Genomic DNA, 19,212 nt, shown 5'->3' on the forward strand with positions numbered 1-19,212 from the left:
GACAGATAGATAGATAGATAGATAGATAGATAGATAGACAGATGATAGATAGATACAGATAAACAGATGATAGATAGATAGACAGACAGATAAACAGGATAGATAGATAGATAGATAGATAGATAGATAGACAAACATAGATAGATAGATAGACAGATAAACAGGATATATTGATAGATAGATAGATAGATAGACAAACATAGATAGATAGATAGATATAGACAGATAAACAGGATATATTGATAGATAGATGATAAATGGATAGACAAACAGATAGATAGGATATATAGTCAGTTAAACAGGATAGATAGATAGACAGATGATAGATATATAGATAGACAAACAGGATAGATAGATAGATAGGATAGATAGTCAGACAAACAGGATAGATAGATAGACAAACAGGATAGACAGATAGATAGATAGACAAACAGGATAGATAGATAGGATAGATAGACAAACAGGATAGATAGATAGATAGATAGATAGTCAGATAAACAGGATAGATAGATAGACAAACAGGATAGATAGATAGATAGATAGATAGACAAACAGGATAGATAGATAGGATAGTCAGATAAACAGGATAGATAGATAGATAGATAGATAGATAGATAGATAGATAGATAGATAGATAGATAGACAGACAGACAGACAGGATAGATAGATAGACAAACAGGATAGATAGATAGGATAGATAGTCAGATAAACAGGATAGATAGATAGACAAACAGGATAGATAGATAGATAGACAAACAGGATAGATAGATAGACAAACAGGATAGATAGATAGACAAACAGGATAGATAGATAGGATAGTCAGATAAACAGGATAGATAGATAGATAAACAGGATAGATAGATAGACAGATAGATAGATACAGATAAACAGATGATAGATAGATAGACAGATGATAGATAGACAGACAGACAGACAGGATAGATAGATAGGATAGTCAGATAAACAGGATAGATAGATAGATAGATAGATAAACAGGATAGATAGATAGATAGATAGACAGATAGATAGATAAACAGATGATAGATAGATAGATAGATAGATATAGACAGACTGATAGATGAGGATGGTAGTGTTCACCTTATGCATGAGCTGCTCATTGTATGTGAGTGTGAGTGAGCTGGTGGAGAGTGAGCTGGTCTGTCCCTCCTCTGTGTCGGTGTCCACTGGAGAGGAGCCGTAAGCGCTGTCAGGATCAGCGGGATCTCCCGGCTCCACCGGCTCCAGGTCCGAAGAGCTCTCCATCACCAGCTCCATGTGTGAGGAGCTCCTCAACAGCAGATCTTTCACAGTCATGGAGAGGAACTCGGCGTCTCTTATCTCGCCCCGTCTCCGATGCGTGACTCGCGCCAGAGACTCTTATAACCCGATGAAGTTTACGCTGATAAATATTTAACAGCAGTGCTTCCTGTGGCGTGCAGTACAGGACGTTGTACAAAACTGTGACAAAACGTCCTGGGTCATTCCTGCGGCGTACAACCTTTTGAACAAGGAAGCTTTTAAAAATGAATTTGCTTTGCGTTGTACCAAGTGGAGGATTGACAGTTACAGTTAAACTTTGCCAGACAACAAATAAACAAGGCATGACTGACTTGATTTCACATCTTTATTGTGCCATCATGTGTGTTGCTGTCCATCAGCCCTAAAATAAGGCTCTGGTTCAGGGTGTCCCGAAATTTGGAGACCCGGTGAGACTGATGATGATGATGAAGGTAAAACAAAAGCTGAAGCAGCATTCTCTCAAACTCTCACTGACAGGTTAAAATAGGACTTTAAATACAAAAATAAGCATTCATTCATTCACTTGTTTCTCTTGATACCACAAAAGCTTCACACGAAGATAACAAGTACACTTTAAAACCTAACGCAACAAAGAAAGAGTTTTCTGATCAGTAAATCAAAACCTGAACGAACCCCTTTGAAACACAGGGGCACTTAAAATCTACTGTAAGGAAGCATGATACGAGTCACATGAAAGCAGCATGTCGCACAAGACACATTTGTTTTGACTTATGCTTCTTAGTGACGTCTTGAAATGAAAGGAGAAATGGACAAATGTGGGTGGTTAAAAAAAATAAAAAGCTGCAACCAGCCATGACACATTTAAATAGAAACTGATCTTTTCCCAGTTCCAACTGTATTTTGTTATTTAAAGGGACAGTTCTCCCAAAAATGTTAATTCTGCCATTATTTACTCAGCCTCATGTTCCAAACCCGAAATACTTTCTTCTGTGGAAGGCAAAAGGAAGCAGAATGTATGTATTTAAAGGTACACTATGTAGGATTTTTGCAGTAAAAAAAAGCCAATGTTATATATTTTGTTTAGTTGATTAATTACAATATCCCAAATGTTTCAAACTATTTGTAAATCGTGAGAAAATTGCGATTTTAACCAAGGAAACGGGGCGTGTGAGCAGGGGTGAGGAGTCGCCAGTCAATGGCGTCATGTCCGCGTTACCCTCGGTTTCCGCCATGTTTGACCTCGCACTGCAATAGTAACCATGGCGACCAACGTTGACAACTGGGTTATGCTTAGCGGGACGCACACGCTGTTGTTGTTTCGTTCAAACATTATGGACCATGGCAAGCAGACTTTGAGACAAAAAGAGGACTAGAACGAAGATCAACATCTTTCGAGATGCCGAGAGCTCCACGTCCGCGACTAACTTTGACTTGACAGAGATTCGCAGAGTGTTGCATGTTACTTTATTAGACAGGTGAGCAAATGTTCATAAAACTAATCAATGTTATGTAGTTCAACATGATGAAATGTTAGAATATGATCTGTATGTTATTCTAATGTTGATCTAGCTTAGTCTCATACAGCCAACAAACAACTAACAACATTCAACACACTCAAATGCCGTTTAGTGTGATAGTGTAACTGTTAGAGCAAGTGAAACAGCCCTACGTTACCTCAAGTTTAATTCCTCTAATAAATTGACCTGTGTGAGTATTAATCCAGCACTTGCGGGTAGTTCGGTACAATGAAATGTCCTGTTCCTTTATATCCGCGGGACTGGCGTCGCGTGTGGCGCTGGTATACGTCTCTCATTAGCAATCGCGCCCTGCTTCACACCACAGTCATGTTAAAAACATCAGTGTATTCACTCATCCATAAAAGATCCATCAGCTTGACGACAAGATCCATAATTCCGCTTAATGTGGAATATACGTCATTAATATACGCCTTTGTTATTGTAAGAGGTTAGCGACCTCTGGTGGCGGAAAATCCTGCATATTGTACCTTTAAGCTGATGTTTTACATCCTGGTGCCGTCAGGCTCCGAAAAAAGACAAGACGACCCCATACAGTTCATATGACTCGTGCACTGTATTTCAAATCTTTCATATAGCCAAAGATTTTCATTCATCTTTGAAACACAGACAAAGATATTTTTTGATGAAACCTCCATTAAAAAGTCAAAAAATTTCACACACTTAAAAAATGTCACTAAGGCATTGCAAAAGTAATCCTTGTGACTTAATCCCAATTTTATAATGCGAATATCTTTACTTCCCCATAGATCTCTGACTGCGCGTTCATGAGAGAGTCATGATGACCTCCTCACGCGTCACGATACTGTCTGGAAGCTTTAGGTCTTCGTTTATTTTTCAAGATCGTGCTCAAGTGTGAGATTCCTGAATACCAGAGCTGAAGGAAATCAGTGAGAGTATGTAAGAGTGCACTTCTCCTGTGAACGATCTATGTAGAAGTGGTTTTGATGTTGGTTGAAATGTACCGTGGTTTCGTTAAAGAGTACCTATTATGCTTTTTCTTTAGTGTGTAAAGTTGCTGTGTGAGCATGAAAAAGGTCTGCAAAGTCCCTCCAGCGAGAGTTATTCTCTATATCAGTGTCACTGTTTCTGAACTCCCTGAAACGCCTCCATTGTAGTCTTGAACAAACACGTCACAAAATATTCCCCATTTAAATAATTCAAGGCAAAGTAAAGGGGCGGGGCCTGGTCGAGTTAGTTAGTAGTGTGTTAAAAACTGGTGGTTATGTTAAGGTGCGGGATATTTCCCAAACATACTCGAAGTGGTTGACCAATCACAACACACTGATCCAGCCGACCAATCAGAGCACAGTGTTTTCAGAAGGAGGGGCTTCATAGAGACAGGAATTAAACAGAGCGTTACTGACAGACCGGGAAGAGAGGAGCTGCAACAATGGAGAATATGAGAAAAAAATGTGTTTTTTGAACATTCAAGCTTGAAAACATTTTCTAGTAGTTTCCCGAAAAAGGGCATAATAGGGCCTCTTTAAAACTGTTCACTTGTGTTTCAAAGATGAACGAAGGTCTTATGGTTTGAAATGACATGAAGGCGAGTAAATATTGACAGCATTTTAATTTTTGGGTGAACTAACCCTTTAATAAATGGCTAACCGTCCATTAAAACTGAAATGAAACCTTGCTTTTGTGCAGGTTCAAAACCATCGAACCATTTTAATGCACATTTTGAAAACCTCAATGAAAATGGGTGGTGTGTGAAAGTTGATGGAAACTTGGATTTTCAGAAAATGTGCTTAAAAAGGTAAAATTTTGCTGGGTTTCCATTCCAATGACACCAAATGCCGTTGTTTCTCGCGTCACGTAACTAAACGTAATGCAGTCGCTTTGAATATGTACATGTGCGAATGCAATTTGGTATATATGGAGTAAGGAGAGATTTTCAGCAAATAACTTGAAATATTGCACACGAGTCATTTTTTTGTTCATTCAACAATGTGAACATTATTTTTAAGGTCTTCTTTTGTGTTCCACAAGAAAGTCCTATAGATTGACATAAGGATGAATGTCATTTTTGGCTGAAATATTCCTTTAAAAAAAAGGGGTACAAAACAGCAGCTAGCGTAACTTAAGACTCCAACCAAGAGCTGATCAACACCAATTGCAGTTCAAGAAATAGAGTGAAAAACTATGCGTAGTTGAGAACCAAACTGGTGGAAGACCAGAATTAAGTGTGAAATACTGTAACAAGACCAGTGAGTGACGGATCACAGACTGATGTTCAGCAGGGTCAGTTCAGGCAGTCTCAAATATTTATATCCACATCTTCGTACTTTGCAATCTGTGTGCGGCTGAGCAAACTTTGTAGTGACAGACGAATCAAGTGCTCCAGATGAGGTGTTTTTCAACTCAAAAGGACATTCAACATAAAGACAAAGTCACAGTATTACAAAACTCAGATTCTGGTTTCCTGACAGACGGCTTTCGCTAGTGTTCATTTTGTTGCTGTATACAATAATTCCATGCAACGCTGCATCTGAAACATGTTAAGTGAGCAATCACATCGATCCATTGGCAGAAATTCATGATGATTCCTACAAGCTCCGCCTCCTCTGCTGAGTTTCAGCCAATCAGAAGGGAGCTCTGCTTTACAGTAAAGTGCACTTCATCAATTTGTTTCTGAAGTTTTGATATTAATGCTTCAAAATAAGCATAGCAATACAGCCAGAGGTTTCCAGCAACCGCTTCAAATACGAATTTTGGCCACTGTTTTACAGAGTAAAATAATGTGCACAGTTCTTATTTTTTTCTTTTTTTTTTTCTTTCTTCTAACAAAGAATAAAAATGTAAAATTGTTGAGATTTGGGTCTTTGTAAAATAACCCACGCCGTAAACTATGTGCTAAGACTCCGAACCTTGTAACAACGTATTTAGGTGACATCTGAACATTGATTTATAAAAGCAAGACTCGTACATATCCACGTCTGGCAGTCTTTTTGTGCAAATTCAAACGTTTTCTCTCATAAATTCACCCTCAACCAGTTTCAAACCCTCGATAGGAGGTGCCTCAACTAGTAATGGGATGGTCTCAAAGACCACGACTCGTAAACATCACTCTTGCGGACTGTTCTTCAGGGCCTTCGCTGCTCTGCTCCATTTATCCGAGCTTGTAAGGCTACCTAATACGACCGCCACTTTTGACTGGCCCCAGTTCTGATTTGGGGTCAGGAGACAAGGAGCTCCAAGAGGTCTTGGTGCAGAGTCCAATGGAGGGACAGGAGGAGGTCTGCTCAGAGCAAATATCTCCAGTGACCCAGAAAGCCCCCACAGAGCTGTCCACCCAGGCCTCCAGCGGCTTCCCCACCAGGGAGGTCTTCTTCTGCGCCTCCTGCAGGGCGGGCTCGCTGGGCGGCAGCTTCAACACGTGGGTGAGCTGCTGGAAGCTTTGCTCCAAGTACACGTTACCTGGAGGACCCGCATGCACCCAGCCATGGTCTTCTGGAGGGAAGGGAATGGAAGGGAGAGATAAGTACATGAATATTCATTTGCATTCAGAATAAAACAGGATGGAATAACCTTGATCATACTCAAGATATACAACATTAGAAGTGAAACCGCACGCGATTTGACAAAGGCTGCGATTATTTTATGCGCAGGTTGCCAGTGCAGCACAGCTGATCGGTAGTAAATGCTGCTCCATCTGAAAGCCAGAGGGCGCTCTCACGCAGACACGCCAAATATGCCCCGCCGCAGAAGTACGATAACGCACATCATTCCATGAAATCCCTATGGGCATCATACTATCGCTGTAGCTTAATAAACAGAAGATTGAAACGCTTTGATCGATTAAACATGACTAATAAACACACGACTGCCTTATTCTGTGTAAGAAGCCACCTCATCTCACAGAAGGATTAGCTCAACTGTCATATGAAGTGAGTTTGGAGTAAAAGCATGTTATTAAATGTTGTCTTTTGTTGGACAAGAGGTTTATAAATGCTTCTCATGTTCGGAAAGATGCTTTTTCAAATGCACATTATACATGACTCAAACTCACAGTGCTTTCAGAAGGAGCAGCATTTACTGCTGATCACAAAGATTTCATGTAAGTTGCAATTAATCGTGCAGCCCTAGTTTTAAATGGTAATAATATTTCACATTAAAGTCTCTCACCTGTGCGCAGGGGCTCACGTCCCTTGAAGGCCAGAGGCATGACCAGAAAGCGAGCTTCTGCCACACGCTCCCACAACCGCAGCACACGCACCGTCCACACTCCAGGCCTGAGGGGGCGCTGTAGGGGCGGCTTGTATTGCGTGAACTCTGCCTCAATGTCTATGCTGATGTCATAGGAGGCTGCAACTATTTGTGCTGGATCAATCCACACAATAGTGGCTGTCAGGTTGGGCCCACGAACCCACTTCTGAACTGCCACCGGCTCATCTAGAGGTCCCATCACACCCCCAAAGTTACGGAAGATCCGCTCCTTTGGATCCCACTCAGTTCCAACCTAGTACAAAACAGCATGAACAAAAAAACACAGTGAAATATAAGACCTACACTATAAATTAGAGAATGTTAGAGAGTTACAGAATGAGTTGCGAATGGTCTCTCATGTTGACTTTGGCAAAGTTGGCATGAAATGGAAATTCACTCTATTTTCTAAATGCATGTTATTGATCTTATCGTGAATGATTCATCCATCAATCAGTTTCATTATTTCAATTGTTTTGACCTTGTAATATTTAATCAATGTCAGAACTGGATCTTCAGTGAAACGACAGACTTCTCTCTGGTGACATATGCAGGACTTCCCCAATAATTCCGTCCGCTTAAACCTGCCCCTTTCTTAAAACTGACCACAAGCTCACATTCAGATCTGCCTCAATCCAATCAACAACCCTTTGTTTCTTTTTCGATAACCCGTTTCACTACAGTATGCCACAATGTAGAAGAAATGATCTGTCGCTTTGAAGTGTGCAAAATCCTGTACACTGCATATGCCTGTTCCTCTCACCTCAAGGTGTTTGAGTCGCTCAAACTCATGAAGGTTGTGTTCCAGCTGCAGTGTTGCTTGAGGAACAGCCCACACCTCCAGCATCTCACGGGACCTGGTCACCGCATTCTGCACCTCCTGCCTGACCAGGTAACCCTGGAATCGGTCATCATAAAAATACAGGTGGACCAAGATGGGGTAGCCAATGGGTTCAAACCTGTGGATAAAAAAAAAAAAAATCAAATGGATGGATGGTGGGATGGGACTGGACTTGAATGGGATGGGACTGGAATGGAATTGGATGGGACTGGAATGAACTAGGAAGGGACTGGACTGGAATGGGATGGGAATGGAGTTGAATGGGACTGAAATGGGACGGGACCCGGCGATTGGTTGGGACTGGAATGGGAATGGAATTGAATGGGACTGGAATGGGACGGGACCCGGCGATTGGTTGGGACTGGAATGGAATTGGATGGGACTGGACTGGACTGGACTAGAATTGGATGGGACTGGAATGGGATTGGATGGGACTGGAATTGGATGAGACTGGACTAGAATTGGATGGGACTGGAATGGAATTGGATGGGATTGGAATGGAATTGGATGAGACTGGTCTGGACTGGAATTGGATGGGACTGGACTGGAATTGGATGGGACTAGAATTGGATGGGACTATGATGGGACTGGACTGGGAATGGAATTGGATGGGACTGGAATTGGATGGGACTGGAATGGAATTGGATGAGACTGGACTGGAATTGGATGAGACTGGACTAGAATTGGATGGGACTGGAATGGAATTGGATGGGATTGGAATGGAATTGGATGAGACTGGTCTGGACTGGAATTGGATGGGACTGGACTGGAATGGAATTGGATAGGACTGGAATGGAATTGGATGGGACTGGAATGGAATTGGATGGGACTGGAATGGAATTGGATGGGACTGGAATGGAATTGGATGAGACTGGAATGGAATTGGATGAGACTGGACTGGAATTGGATGAGACTGGACTGGAATTGGATGGGACTGGAATGGAATTGGATGGGACTGGAATTGGATGAGACTGGAATGGAATTGGATGAGACTGAACTGGAATTGGATGGGACTGGAATGGAATTGGATGAGACTGGAATGGAATTGGATGGGACTGGAATGGAATTGGATGAGACTGGACTGGAATTGGATGGGACTGGAATGGAATTGGATGGGACTGGAATGGAATTGGATGGGACTGGAATGGAATTGGATGGGACTGGAATTGGATGGGACTGGAATTGGATGGGACTGGAATTGGATGGGACTGGAATAGAATTGGATGGGACTGGAATGGAATTGGATGGGACTGGAATGGAATTGGATGGGACTGGAATGGAATTGGATGGGACTGGAATGGAATTGGATGGGACGGGACTGGACTGGGATGGGACTGGAATTGGACGGAACTTGACTGGGATGGGACTGAAATGGACGGATTAAATTGGATTGGACTGTCACCTGCAAGCCTCAGGACTGCTTTGAGTGGTCTCCGGCCTATGGAGGCCCAGTCTAAAGAAGGAGGAGTATGCCGTGAGGGCCACATCATTGAGGGATGAGACCCCATCAGCCTGTTCGAACAGGCTCTCCCAGTATGCTTTCAGTGCCACCGTGCCTGGCGGGTACTGCCCATACAGATGATTGTCCAGGATCTCAATAGCCTCTTGATTCACAGTGGACTCAAACTTACGAGCGAAGAACGTAGGCCGCGTTAGTTGCTGTTGTGGGGGGAAAAAGTGTGGGGTTGAATTGGTGCCAAATGTAAGGACAATTTCTAAGAAAGACACTGGGTCTCGTTCACTAATAATTGTGTGGATAATTTGTAACTTCTCACAAAAAACAACTTTTCCCTAATCCACAACACATGCACACACACACAAATGAATTTGTTCTTAAATTCGTTCTAATAATACATTTAGAGTTTTCTAAATAAGCGACAATGTGCCAGAGGTTAGTAATTTGCATAAAACTCACCCAAACAATCTCCATATAAGGGCTTTCAGCACAATCTTTCCTTTACAGCCTTCCATCACTCTCAGCAAACAAGTAATTTTCTAAAGACGATCTCACAGCGCAGCTTGAGGATCCATCCTCAAAACCACAAAAACTCCTTTTTATACAGACACAGATTACAGACCTATCATTAGCCTGCTGTATATATGTATCTGAAAACTTCATTAGAGTCAAATACCGCCTTGCTTTAGTAGGAAATACTTCTTAGTAAACTTGTAGTCATAATGGTGTCGACATGTATTCAACAATTTAAAGAGTAAACGTTTAGCGGGAGTGAGTTTCTTTCGGTTTCCAGTTTTTTTTATTTTTTATGTGAATGCTGTTTTACATGACTATTATGAGTGAAGCACAAAGCTTTGTTTACAAAAGAAATAATAGGTTAGCAATTAAATGTTACATCGTAGCCATGGAAACATTTGGATTCGTGACGAATGAGAGAGTTGTGCGTGAGCCCATAAATTTAAGCTTTTTCGGCTTTGTATTCTGTTTTGCGATCTGGTCACCCAATTAGTTATTCCACTGGACATGGAATCTCATTTCTTTTCCCAAATCTTCACTCACATCTCAGCCATTTTCGCAGGGGGTTATAAACGTTTCTTCCTTTGGTTCGCTTTTAAGTAAGCCTATTAAATTCGCATTCTTTACTGTGGTAAAGTAGAAAAAACTTTGTAGGAAAGATAGCCTACCTTTTTACTTGCACGTCAAATTCTTTTTAACACAGTTTGTGCTTGTTATTATACTTGGTAAGGCGCGTCAAGTTTCTTTGTAAAGCGCGGTTCACATACGCGGGTGATTTTAGTTTGCTTTCTCTGGCAGTGCAAAATCAAACATAGCTTAAATGCCTTGCCCTTGTGGAAGATAAAATTCACTCTTCAGACCTTTTACAACAAGTAGAAAAGCAGGAAAGCGCAGAGCTTTGGCTATATCACACATCTTTGTGTGGAAATATAAAACAAATAGTTTTTAAATATGTAACTTTATTATATTATTTAAGTTAATATTATTTACTGATATTTATTTAAATGCTTTACAGGCTTTAGTGTGTCGTTTCATTGACGGAAGTGCTCAAAAAACACGCATGTCTGTTACGAAATGGATGTTTGAGCCTCTTTTAGTATTATTATTCTATTTCAAAATGTATTTAATTGAGGTGTATATACAGGTCCTTCTCATAAAATTAGCATATTGTAATAAAGTTCATTATTTTCCATAATGTAATGAAAAAATTAAACTTTCATATATTTTAGATTCATTGCACACCAACTGAAATATTCCAGGTCTTTTATTGTTTTAATACTGATGATTTTGGCATACAGCTCATGAAAACCCAAAATTCCTGTCTAAAAAAATTAGCATATTTCATTCGACCAATAAAAGAAGTGTTTTTAAAGCTGCAGTAGGGAGTTTTGAGAAAACGTTGACTTAGCCTGAAAATTTGAACAAGCACAACTTCCAGGTCCCACCCCCTGCTCTCTGCTGCGCTACAGCCCTCCCTCCACAGCTCGTCCTCCACAGCGGAGCCTGTCGTGAACGCGCAGGCTAGTAAACAGGGCCACCGATAACAGCGGATAAAAAGTTATATGGCACATTCACTAATAGGGACTAAACGTCAATAATATGCTTTACATTGACTATGGCCTGCCCATACTTTGACTACAAACTTGGTCCTCAAATCATTATGTATTTTCCAATAGCCTACATGTAACTTTATAACGTTGCACTCTTTCTATAAGTTATAAATAGCTAGTAAGATAACGTTAATATAAGGGTAACTAACATTACAGTATGTAAGTAATTATTCTAGCGATATATAATGCTAGATAAGGTGTGCTAGTACATTATTTCAGAAAACATGACAAGCCAGTGAATTAGCAGGTTTCAACTGTTGCTTAGCAGAGTGCGTGACATTTTATCTACATGTTATGCGGCTAGAGTTTTGACACCGAGTCAATGGGCTCTGTGTAATTCTTTCTTTTTCGCTTGTTTATCGTCATCAGTCTTTTTCCTTTTACCTCTTTGTTTTATGAGCAGGTGTCACTCGAGAATTGGCAGTTTAGGTTGTTTCTCCGTCATAAGCACAGCTGCAGCTCGCCGGCAATCTTGAGTTTGAACAACGGCTCGCGCTCCGGTGCTCGCGCTGTGCAAGAGAGGGGTGTGATCAGCGCGTACACGAGCGTGACTGACACTGCTGAGATACTCCTCTCGGCTCTGATTGGTTGTTTCTGACCGGGAGCGTGTATTTCTTGCAAATGGCAATAGGACCACTAGGAGGAGCCAGAGGAGCTTGATTTTTACACAGATTATCTGTCTCATATTCTACTGTCAGGACATAATGACAGTTTTAGCAAATACAAGTTTTCAAAAGTTACCTACAGGAGCTTTAATACAAAAAAAAAAAAGTCAACCTTCAAATAATTATGTTCAGTTATGCACTCAATAGTCAATACTTGGTCGGGAATCCTTTTGCAGAAATGATGCTTCAATGCGGCGTGGCATGGAGGCAATCAGCCTGTGGCACTGCTGAGGTGTTATGGAGGCCCAGGATGCTTCGATAGCGGCCTTAAGCTCATCCAGAGTGTTGGGTCTTGCGTCTCTCAACTTTCTCTTCACAATATCCCACATATTCTCTATGGGGTTCAGGTCAGGAGAGCTGGCAGGCCAATTGAGCACAGTAATACCATGGTCAGTAAACCATTTACCAGTGGTTTTGGCACTGTGAGCAGGTGCCAGGTCGTGCTGAAAAATGAAATCTCCATAAAGCTTTTCAGCAGATGGAAGCATGAAGTGCTCCAAAATCTCCTGATAGCTGGCTGCATTGACCCTGCCCTTGATAAAACACAGTGCACCAACACCAGCAGCTGACATGGCACCCCAGACCATCACTGACTGTGGGTACTTGACCCTGGACTTCAGGCATTTTGCCATTTCCTTCTCCCCAGTCTTCCTCCAGACTCTGGCACCTTGATTTCCGAATGACATGCAAAACTGAGCAACAGTCCAGTGCTGCTTCTCTGTAGCCCAGGTCAGGCGCTTCTGCCGCTGTTTCTGGTTCAAAAGTGGCTTGACCTGAGGAATGCGGGACCTGGAGCCCATTTCCTGCACACGCCTGTGCACGGTGGCTTTGGATGTTTCTACTCCAGACTCAGTCCACTGCTTCCGCAGGTCCCCCAAGGTCTGGAATCGGTCCTTCTCCACAATCTTCCTCAGGGTCCGGTCACCTCTTCTCGTTGTGCAGCGTTTTTTGCCACACTTTTTTTCCTTCCCACTGAGGTGCCTTGATACAGCACTCTGGGAACAGCCTATTTGTTCAGAAATTTCTTTCTGTCTTACCCTCTTGCTTGAGGGTGTCAATGATGGCCTTCTGGACAGCAGTCAGGTCGGCAGTCTTACCCATGATTGCGGTTTTGAGTAATGAAACAGGCTGGGAGTTTTTAAAAGCCTCAGGAATCTTTTGCAGGTGTTTAGAGTTAATTAGTTGATTCAGATGATTAGGTTAATAGCTCGTTTAGAGACCCTTTTCATGATATGCTAATTTTTTGAGACAGGAATTTAGGGTTTTCATGAGCTGTATGCCAAAATCATCAGTATTAAAACAATAAAAGACCTGAAATATTTCAGTTGGTGTGCAATGAATCTAAAATATATGAAAGTTTAATTTTTATCATTACATTATGGAAAATAATGAACTTTAACACAATATGCTAATTTTTTTAGAAGGACCTGTATAAATAAACGAGATACGAAATGGCAAAACGCCATCTCGTGCCACAGTTTTTCATTTTTATCATAATGCTGTTTAAAGAGTAGACGTATACTATACAGTTTTTCAGTGATAAACCTTCTCTTACAATAACTCTTCTGTTAATGACACTGTCAATCCACTTGTATGTGGGCAGGATACAAACATGCAGAACAATAATCTGTAGTCTTCACAAAAGCCCTAAAGCTGTCGAAAGTCTTTTCCTGACAAATAAACATGAATTTATCAGTCCAGGTAACATGGAGAACGAGTAAACATTGTTCATTTACATATACTACCAACAATGGGTCAATATATGGAGCAGGTTCAAAATCGACAAAGTTACACTTTGTGACATTTTAGGCACATTATTGTCTGATTTCACCCATAGTATGCTATCAATGAAAACATTTCATGAATCATGAAAACATCTGTACGCAGATTTGCGTGTACACGCGCTTAGTGAACGAGACCCACTGTGATCCTTTAAATACTGCGTGGCGTAATATATCTGAAGGGAACATTTATCAGTTCGCAGACCTGTATTCTGATGAGTTCTGAGGGTTTGAAGTCATTGGGCGAACAGCCACACCAGTCCACTATGTGCTTATACTGGCACTTGCAGCCCAACTTCCGGTTCCAGTTGGTCACACGCAGGTTATTGTCAACCAAAGTGTCACACATGTGGCTGTTTCCCAGCACTGTGTGAAAGAAAGACTGAAAACCAGACACAGAGGAATTATATAATATACCCTCAGGGACACAGCGCTTAATGTTTACTGCTCACTGCCGTACCAATTAAATTAAAATAAGGTGGATTATCACATCAACAACAGTCTTATGAATTTATGATTCAGATTTAATACACAATAACAGTGGCCAGATGTGCAGGATATGATACAACTTGCTTCTTGCAAAACAACAACAAAAAAACAAACAAGTTTTTGGTACTGTACTTAAGGCAAGACACTACAGACAAAAAAAGTGTTTTTCATGCATCTGTCAATTTTGAGATTTTGGGCTTTTTGGCTTTAAAGTGTTTTTTTGTTGTTGTTTTTCCTCAGAATAGTGGAAAGAAAACATCCAAAACACACATTTAACTATCTTTTAGAGCACTTTATCTATTTGCGTCTGTTCAAATCTCCACTTCAGTAGCAGTTACATACACCAAACTTAACAGTTTTATTCTGATCTATATTCTCAAGGTTTTTACAGAGGGGTTTGTTAATATACAATTGTCCTGATTTTATAAAACATTTTATTCCTAAAACAATTAGAGATATCCAAAATCCCCTCTGTAAAAACCTTTGACTCAAACCTATATGAACCTGACTTCATCCAATGTTCAGATTTTTGTTCTAGAAATGTATGCAAATTAGTGCATATTTAATTAGATAACACCTCATTTGCATATTTAAACAACATTTAAAAAAAAACTTGTAATACAAAAAATGTTTGCAATTATCAATGCAATTAATTAACTGGTGAAGTATGGTGATATATATTTGTTATATTTTTTTACCCTGTTCACCTGGGGTGTGGTGTTTTTTTTAATGTAAATTACTTCTTTTCTGAAATATGAATAGTCCTAACATAGTCTTTTTCTTTTTCTACCATTTTCATTTTCTTTTTGCATAATCATTTCTTTTTACTATGTCCTAAAAAAAAAAACGTTTTTTTTTGTCCAAAAGGCAGTACCTCAGCAGGCAGTAGAGCGTAGGTGTAAAACTGCTTGAGTCCCGTCACCAGCTCGTCCTGCGAGTTCACCACATACTCCACAAACTTCCGCGTGAGGGAGAACCAGTCCGAGCCTCCTGACACCTCCAGCCCCTCAGGGATGCTGCGCTCGCCCAGACGCCACATGTGGTTGTCACATTCGTGGAACAGGCGGTCCAAACCCTGCTTCTTAATGAACCTGCGTGACAGGAGAGAGCAGGATGATGACAGATGTCATCGCAAACACTGTCACGGCTGCATTATTATGCAAGTGAGGCATGTCAAAAGTGTCAAGACGGTATAAATATCTAGAAATCATAATGAATGACAACAGGAGTCTCATTAAAAGGCTAAAATTCGTGAGTAAAAGAAAAAACAACGTTATAAGTAGTTCGGTGCAGACTTTTATTAGCATTTCTCAAGCTATTTGATTGCTTTTTTAATTCTGACCAAATTCAGTGTCATAAAACCAACACACAAACAAACAAACAAACAAACAAACAAACAAACAAACAAACAAACAAACAAACAGGAAATGAATGTCCCAGAGGACCCTTGTAGACTAGTGTGTAAAGGATCAGTAAGTATTTAAAGGTTAGTGCAGACTTTTGCAAAAAACTAAACTTTCATGATTAAAACATTTCATATTTTTAAAAATGTGTACTTAATGTGTAAGGAAGAAGTTATTATTTCATTATACCACTTGTAAATAAATTAGTAAGTCTATAAATCAAAATGTAGTGCTTTTATTTTCTTATAACTAATAAATTATTTTCTATAAACTAATTTTAAACCCTTTTCTTTTCATTGTCTCGGACATCAATTTTTTTGAATACTTGCAATAATTGTTGTGGCGATATGCACTACAGTTCAACAGATTGGGTTCAGTGAGATTTTTCTGAAGTCTCTTCTGTGCACCAAGGCTGCATTTATTTGATCGAAAATACAGCAAAAACAGTAATATTGTGAAATATTATCAGTTTAAAATAACCGTTTTCTATTTTAAACCATTGTAAAAATGTAATTTATTCCTGTCTGTGATGGAAAACTGAATTTTCAGTGATGGACAGAAATTAAATTTCAGAAATGAAAATTACGGTACGGTAAATGAAATGTAAACATTTAAATTATGGCTGTAATCATTTGTTTTTAAGACAGATGTAGTCAAACATATATTAAACAATGAAGACACCACTAATAGGTCAAGTAAAACTATAATAAATATGGAATACAATGCATATATTTAGCAAAATAACGTCTGCTCTCTAACGTTTATTTTTCTAGCTGACTATCGAGTTTGTTCATTGAATGGCTTTTCTTATGTAAACGTGACGTTATGTGGCATTGTTTACAAGCCGTTTTATTGACGTCTTTCCCCGGTTGAAATATTGATTGAGCGAAAACACGTGACAGGATTCATTTCGGTTAGTTGTAATGTTTCTTTTACCATACCTTCTGATGTTCACCCATGTTTATTTCATGCTGTAACTAGTACTAAAGAGGAGATGAGATGATCGGTTCGTCGCTTCATATTAAAAGTAACAAAGCTTATGGCAGGCATTGTGGTTTGTTTCAGGCTTTCAAAATCGAGAAATTGATATTGACAATAAGGATTCTGATTTAAAATGCAACAGCAAAATCAGTGCAAGAGTTGGTCAATTTGATTCAACGAATGAATTCATAACTCTGATCCCAAATTTTTTAAATTCACATACTCCCCCACCCATTTTAGAGCCTCACTAGATGCGGACAGTATATCAGAACTGCTAACCCTACCTGGAGTAACCTCAAAGTGGGATCGAAAATGAGCTTACCTTGCGTTCTCTCTGCCGTGAGACTTCAGGAAGTTCTTGTCACGGTTCTGGGAGAGAAAAGCCACAAGCTCATCGTTGGTCCTGTTTTACACCGATAGTGAGAGAGGAGAGAAGAGATAAAAACGAGGGATTATGTCAGAAGCCCAGCGCTGACTGCAGGGTGGCGTGGGTGAAGTCTTCATCTGGAGGGAATTAGCCTCTGCCGATGGGATTTTGGTCGGTATCAACGTCTACATGTGCATCGGGCCACGAACACAGATTTGGCTTATTTAGCTCACTTTAAAAAAAGAAAAAAGCATCAACAGCTGGAGGGGTTGTGAAATTATAAGGCTCTGATGTGTTGGAGAAATCCTCACGAAACAGATTGCAGAGAAAGAGACAGCTTTGCCAGCAACTTTCGCTTGCACACAATGAGAACGGCTCAGACATAAACTCACGAGAAGGCTCCTCGATACACATCTCTCAAATCAGTATCATGAATCCATCTCAGGTTTTTGTTTTCACTGAGCTCATTGCAATGAATTCTGGGATTGCCTTCTCCAGGAAGACAGCACTGAAGGCATCATCCTTTTTATCTTTTGGAATGGCTTCATCCAATTTGGTATCCCCAATCAATTGCAATTGTAACAAATAAATAGGGCTGCACAATTAATCTAACCGTGGTATAGCTTATTGCAATTACCAAATCAAAAGCAGCGATTTAAGGCTTTTCCCCTTTAAAGAAAATCCATAGTTCAGTCATGAAATTCTATCCAAGCTCTTCTAAACCCATTGACGCAGCCAATCAGATGTCCTTCCTAATCCAGCCGGCGTCCGGCAGCGTGATATGAAAACTCTTGTTTTACCCCTCTCCTCCCCAGCTCCACCTGTATAGATCTGCTAGGGGTCTTCTCTAATTTTTCTTGCAGCAGCATGTTTCCTTATCACGCATGTTATTTTAACTAAGCTGAACAAATCCTCATATTTGATCAGCTGCATTATAATAGATCTCATTTACCAAAATCCAGTGTTGTGCCTGAACTCGTTCATATTTTGGGCGAACGTGAACTGAACGTACTGTATTACTGCCTGATGAACGTTACTGTGAAATCGTTCATTCTGGTGTCTGTGAACGCACGCTCTCTCAGTTTAACTTCGTTCAATAGGGCGCCAGATTTCTATAGAGCCTTTCAGGTGAAAACCCGGCTAAAACACGCGTAAACAGGCCTTAATATGTAGCGAAAAAAACACCCAATCTGGCAACACCAGCCACCAGTGTCGCACCCATAGACTGTAAAAAAGGTCCCGCCGCATGCGTCATCAAGGCAAGAAGCAGCATGTAGTCGACAAAGCATCGAGGAGGCGTCGCATCGTATGATCAGTTTTAAGACGAGGTCGGTGAGGATGGGAAAAATCTTACATTTCTGTGCAAACTTTGCCCGCCGATAAAATAATTGCTGTCTGTGGTTGTACATGGGTTGTGGCAATAATAATAAAAAAAAAAATAGCTGGCAGCAACATATGGAAAAAAAGAACTGAACTAGTTCATTTTTTGGAACCGTGAACTTAGTTCAAAATTGTTAAGTATGAACTATGAACTGAACTAGTTAATTTTCAAATTTGTGAACTGAACTTTGAACTAGTTCATGTAGAAAGTGAACTTTCCCAACACTGCCAAAATCAAGCATATGTACAATGCATGCCCCAATAAATGCTGGTTACAGAGTTGTCATGCCCTGAGGCATGCCCAATCCTGTTCCTGGAAATCTACCTACCTGCAAAGTTCAGATCCACCCCTGATCGAACACACCTGCCTCTAATTATCAAGTGCTCCAGGAGATCTTAATTAGCTGGTTCAGTTGTGTTTGATCAGGATTGGAGCTTAACTTTGCAGGAAGGTATATCTCCAGGAACAGGATTGGGCACCCCCCGACCTAAGGCAATGCTGACCTGGTGGGGAAGTCGGTGGCACTGAGGTTGATGAAGAAGTCCCACTTCCAGTCCAACATGGACAGCAGATCATGCATGCTGCGCAGGTAGGCCTTCAGCAGACTGGCCCCGCCCCAGATGGTGACCATCCGCCAGGGCGTGGCTCTCACGTTGGAGTAGAGCTCCGCCATCTGAAGCACTTCCCGATGCATGTAGTTTGAACGCTGTAAGGGACAAAA

At 40.6% G+C, this 19,212-nt stretch overlaps 2 protein-coding genes across 3 annotated transcripts in view; both read right to left on the bottom strand.

Moving 5' to 3' along the window:
- Nucleotides 1–1,329, bottom strand: part of LOC130085495 (ras-related protein Rab-37-like) — a 44,056-nt gene extending 42,727 nt beyond the window's left edge. The window contains exon 1 of the mRNA XM_056251281.1: nt 1,099–1,329. Within this exon, the coding sequence (XP_056107256.1) occupies nt 1,099–1,314 (216 nt within the window). The 5' untranslated portion in view covers nt 1,315–1,329. The remainder of the gene's footprint in view (nt 1–1,098) is intronic.
- Nucleotides 1,330–5,566: 4,237 nt separating this feature from the next.
- xylt2 (xylosyltransferase II) overlaps nt 5,567–19,212 on the bottom strand; it is a 36,355-nt gene continuing 22,709 nt past the window's right edge. Inside the window, exons 4-11 of one of the 2 annotated variants that reach the window (XM_056251240.1) lie at nt 18,995–19,197; nt 17,066–17,146; nt 15,234–15,450; nt 14,076–14,252; nt 9,245–9,501; nt 7,765–7,960; nt 6,924–7,257; nt 5,567–6,245 (exon numbers count right to left, since the gene is read on the bottom strand). In XM_056251240.1, the coding sequence (XP_056107215.1) occupies nt 5,926–6,245; nt 6,924–7,257; nt 7,765–7,960; nt 9,245–9,501; nt 14,076–14,252; nt 15,234–15,450; nt 17,066–17,146; nt 18,995–19,197 (1,785 nt within the window). In that variant the 3' untranslated portion in view covers nt 5,567–5,925. Of the gene's footprint in view, nt 6,249–6,923; nt 7,258–7,764; nt 7,961–9,244; nt 9,502–14,075; nt 14,253–15,233; nt 15,451–17,065; nt 17,147–18,994; nt 19,198–19,212 lie in introns of both variants that reach the window. The other variant, XM_056251231.1, reaches the window with a different exon arrangement.

This window comes from Rhinichthys klamathensis, unplaced genomic scaffold, assembly GCF_029890125.1.
Source record: "Rhinichthys klamathensis goyatoka isolate OS25496 unplaced genomic scaffold, OSU_Roscu_1.1 h1tg000004l_1, whole genome shotgun sequence".
Lineage (NCBI taxonomy): Eukaryota > Metazoa > Chordata > Actinopteri > Cypriniformes > Leuciscidae > Rhinichthys > Rhinichthys klamathensis.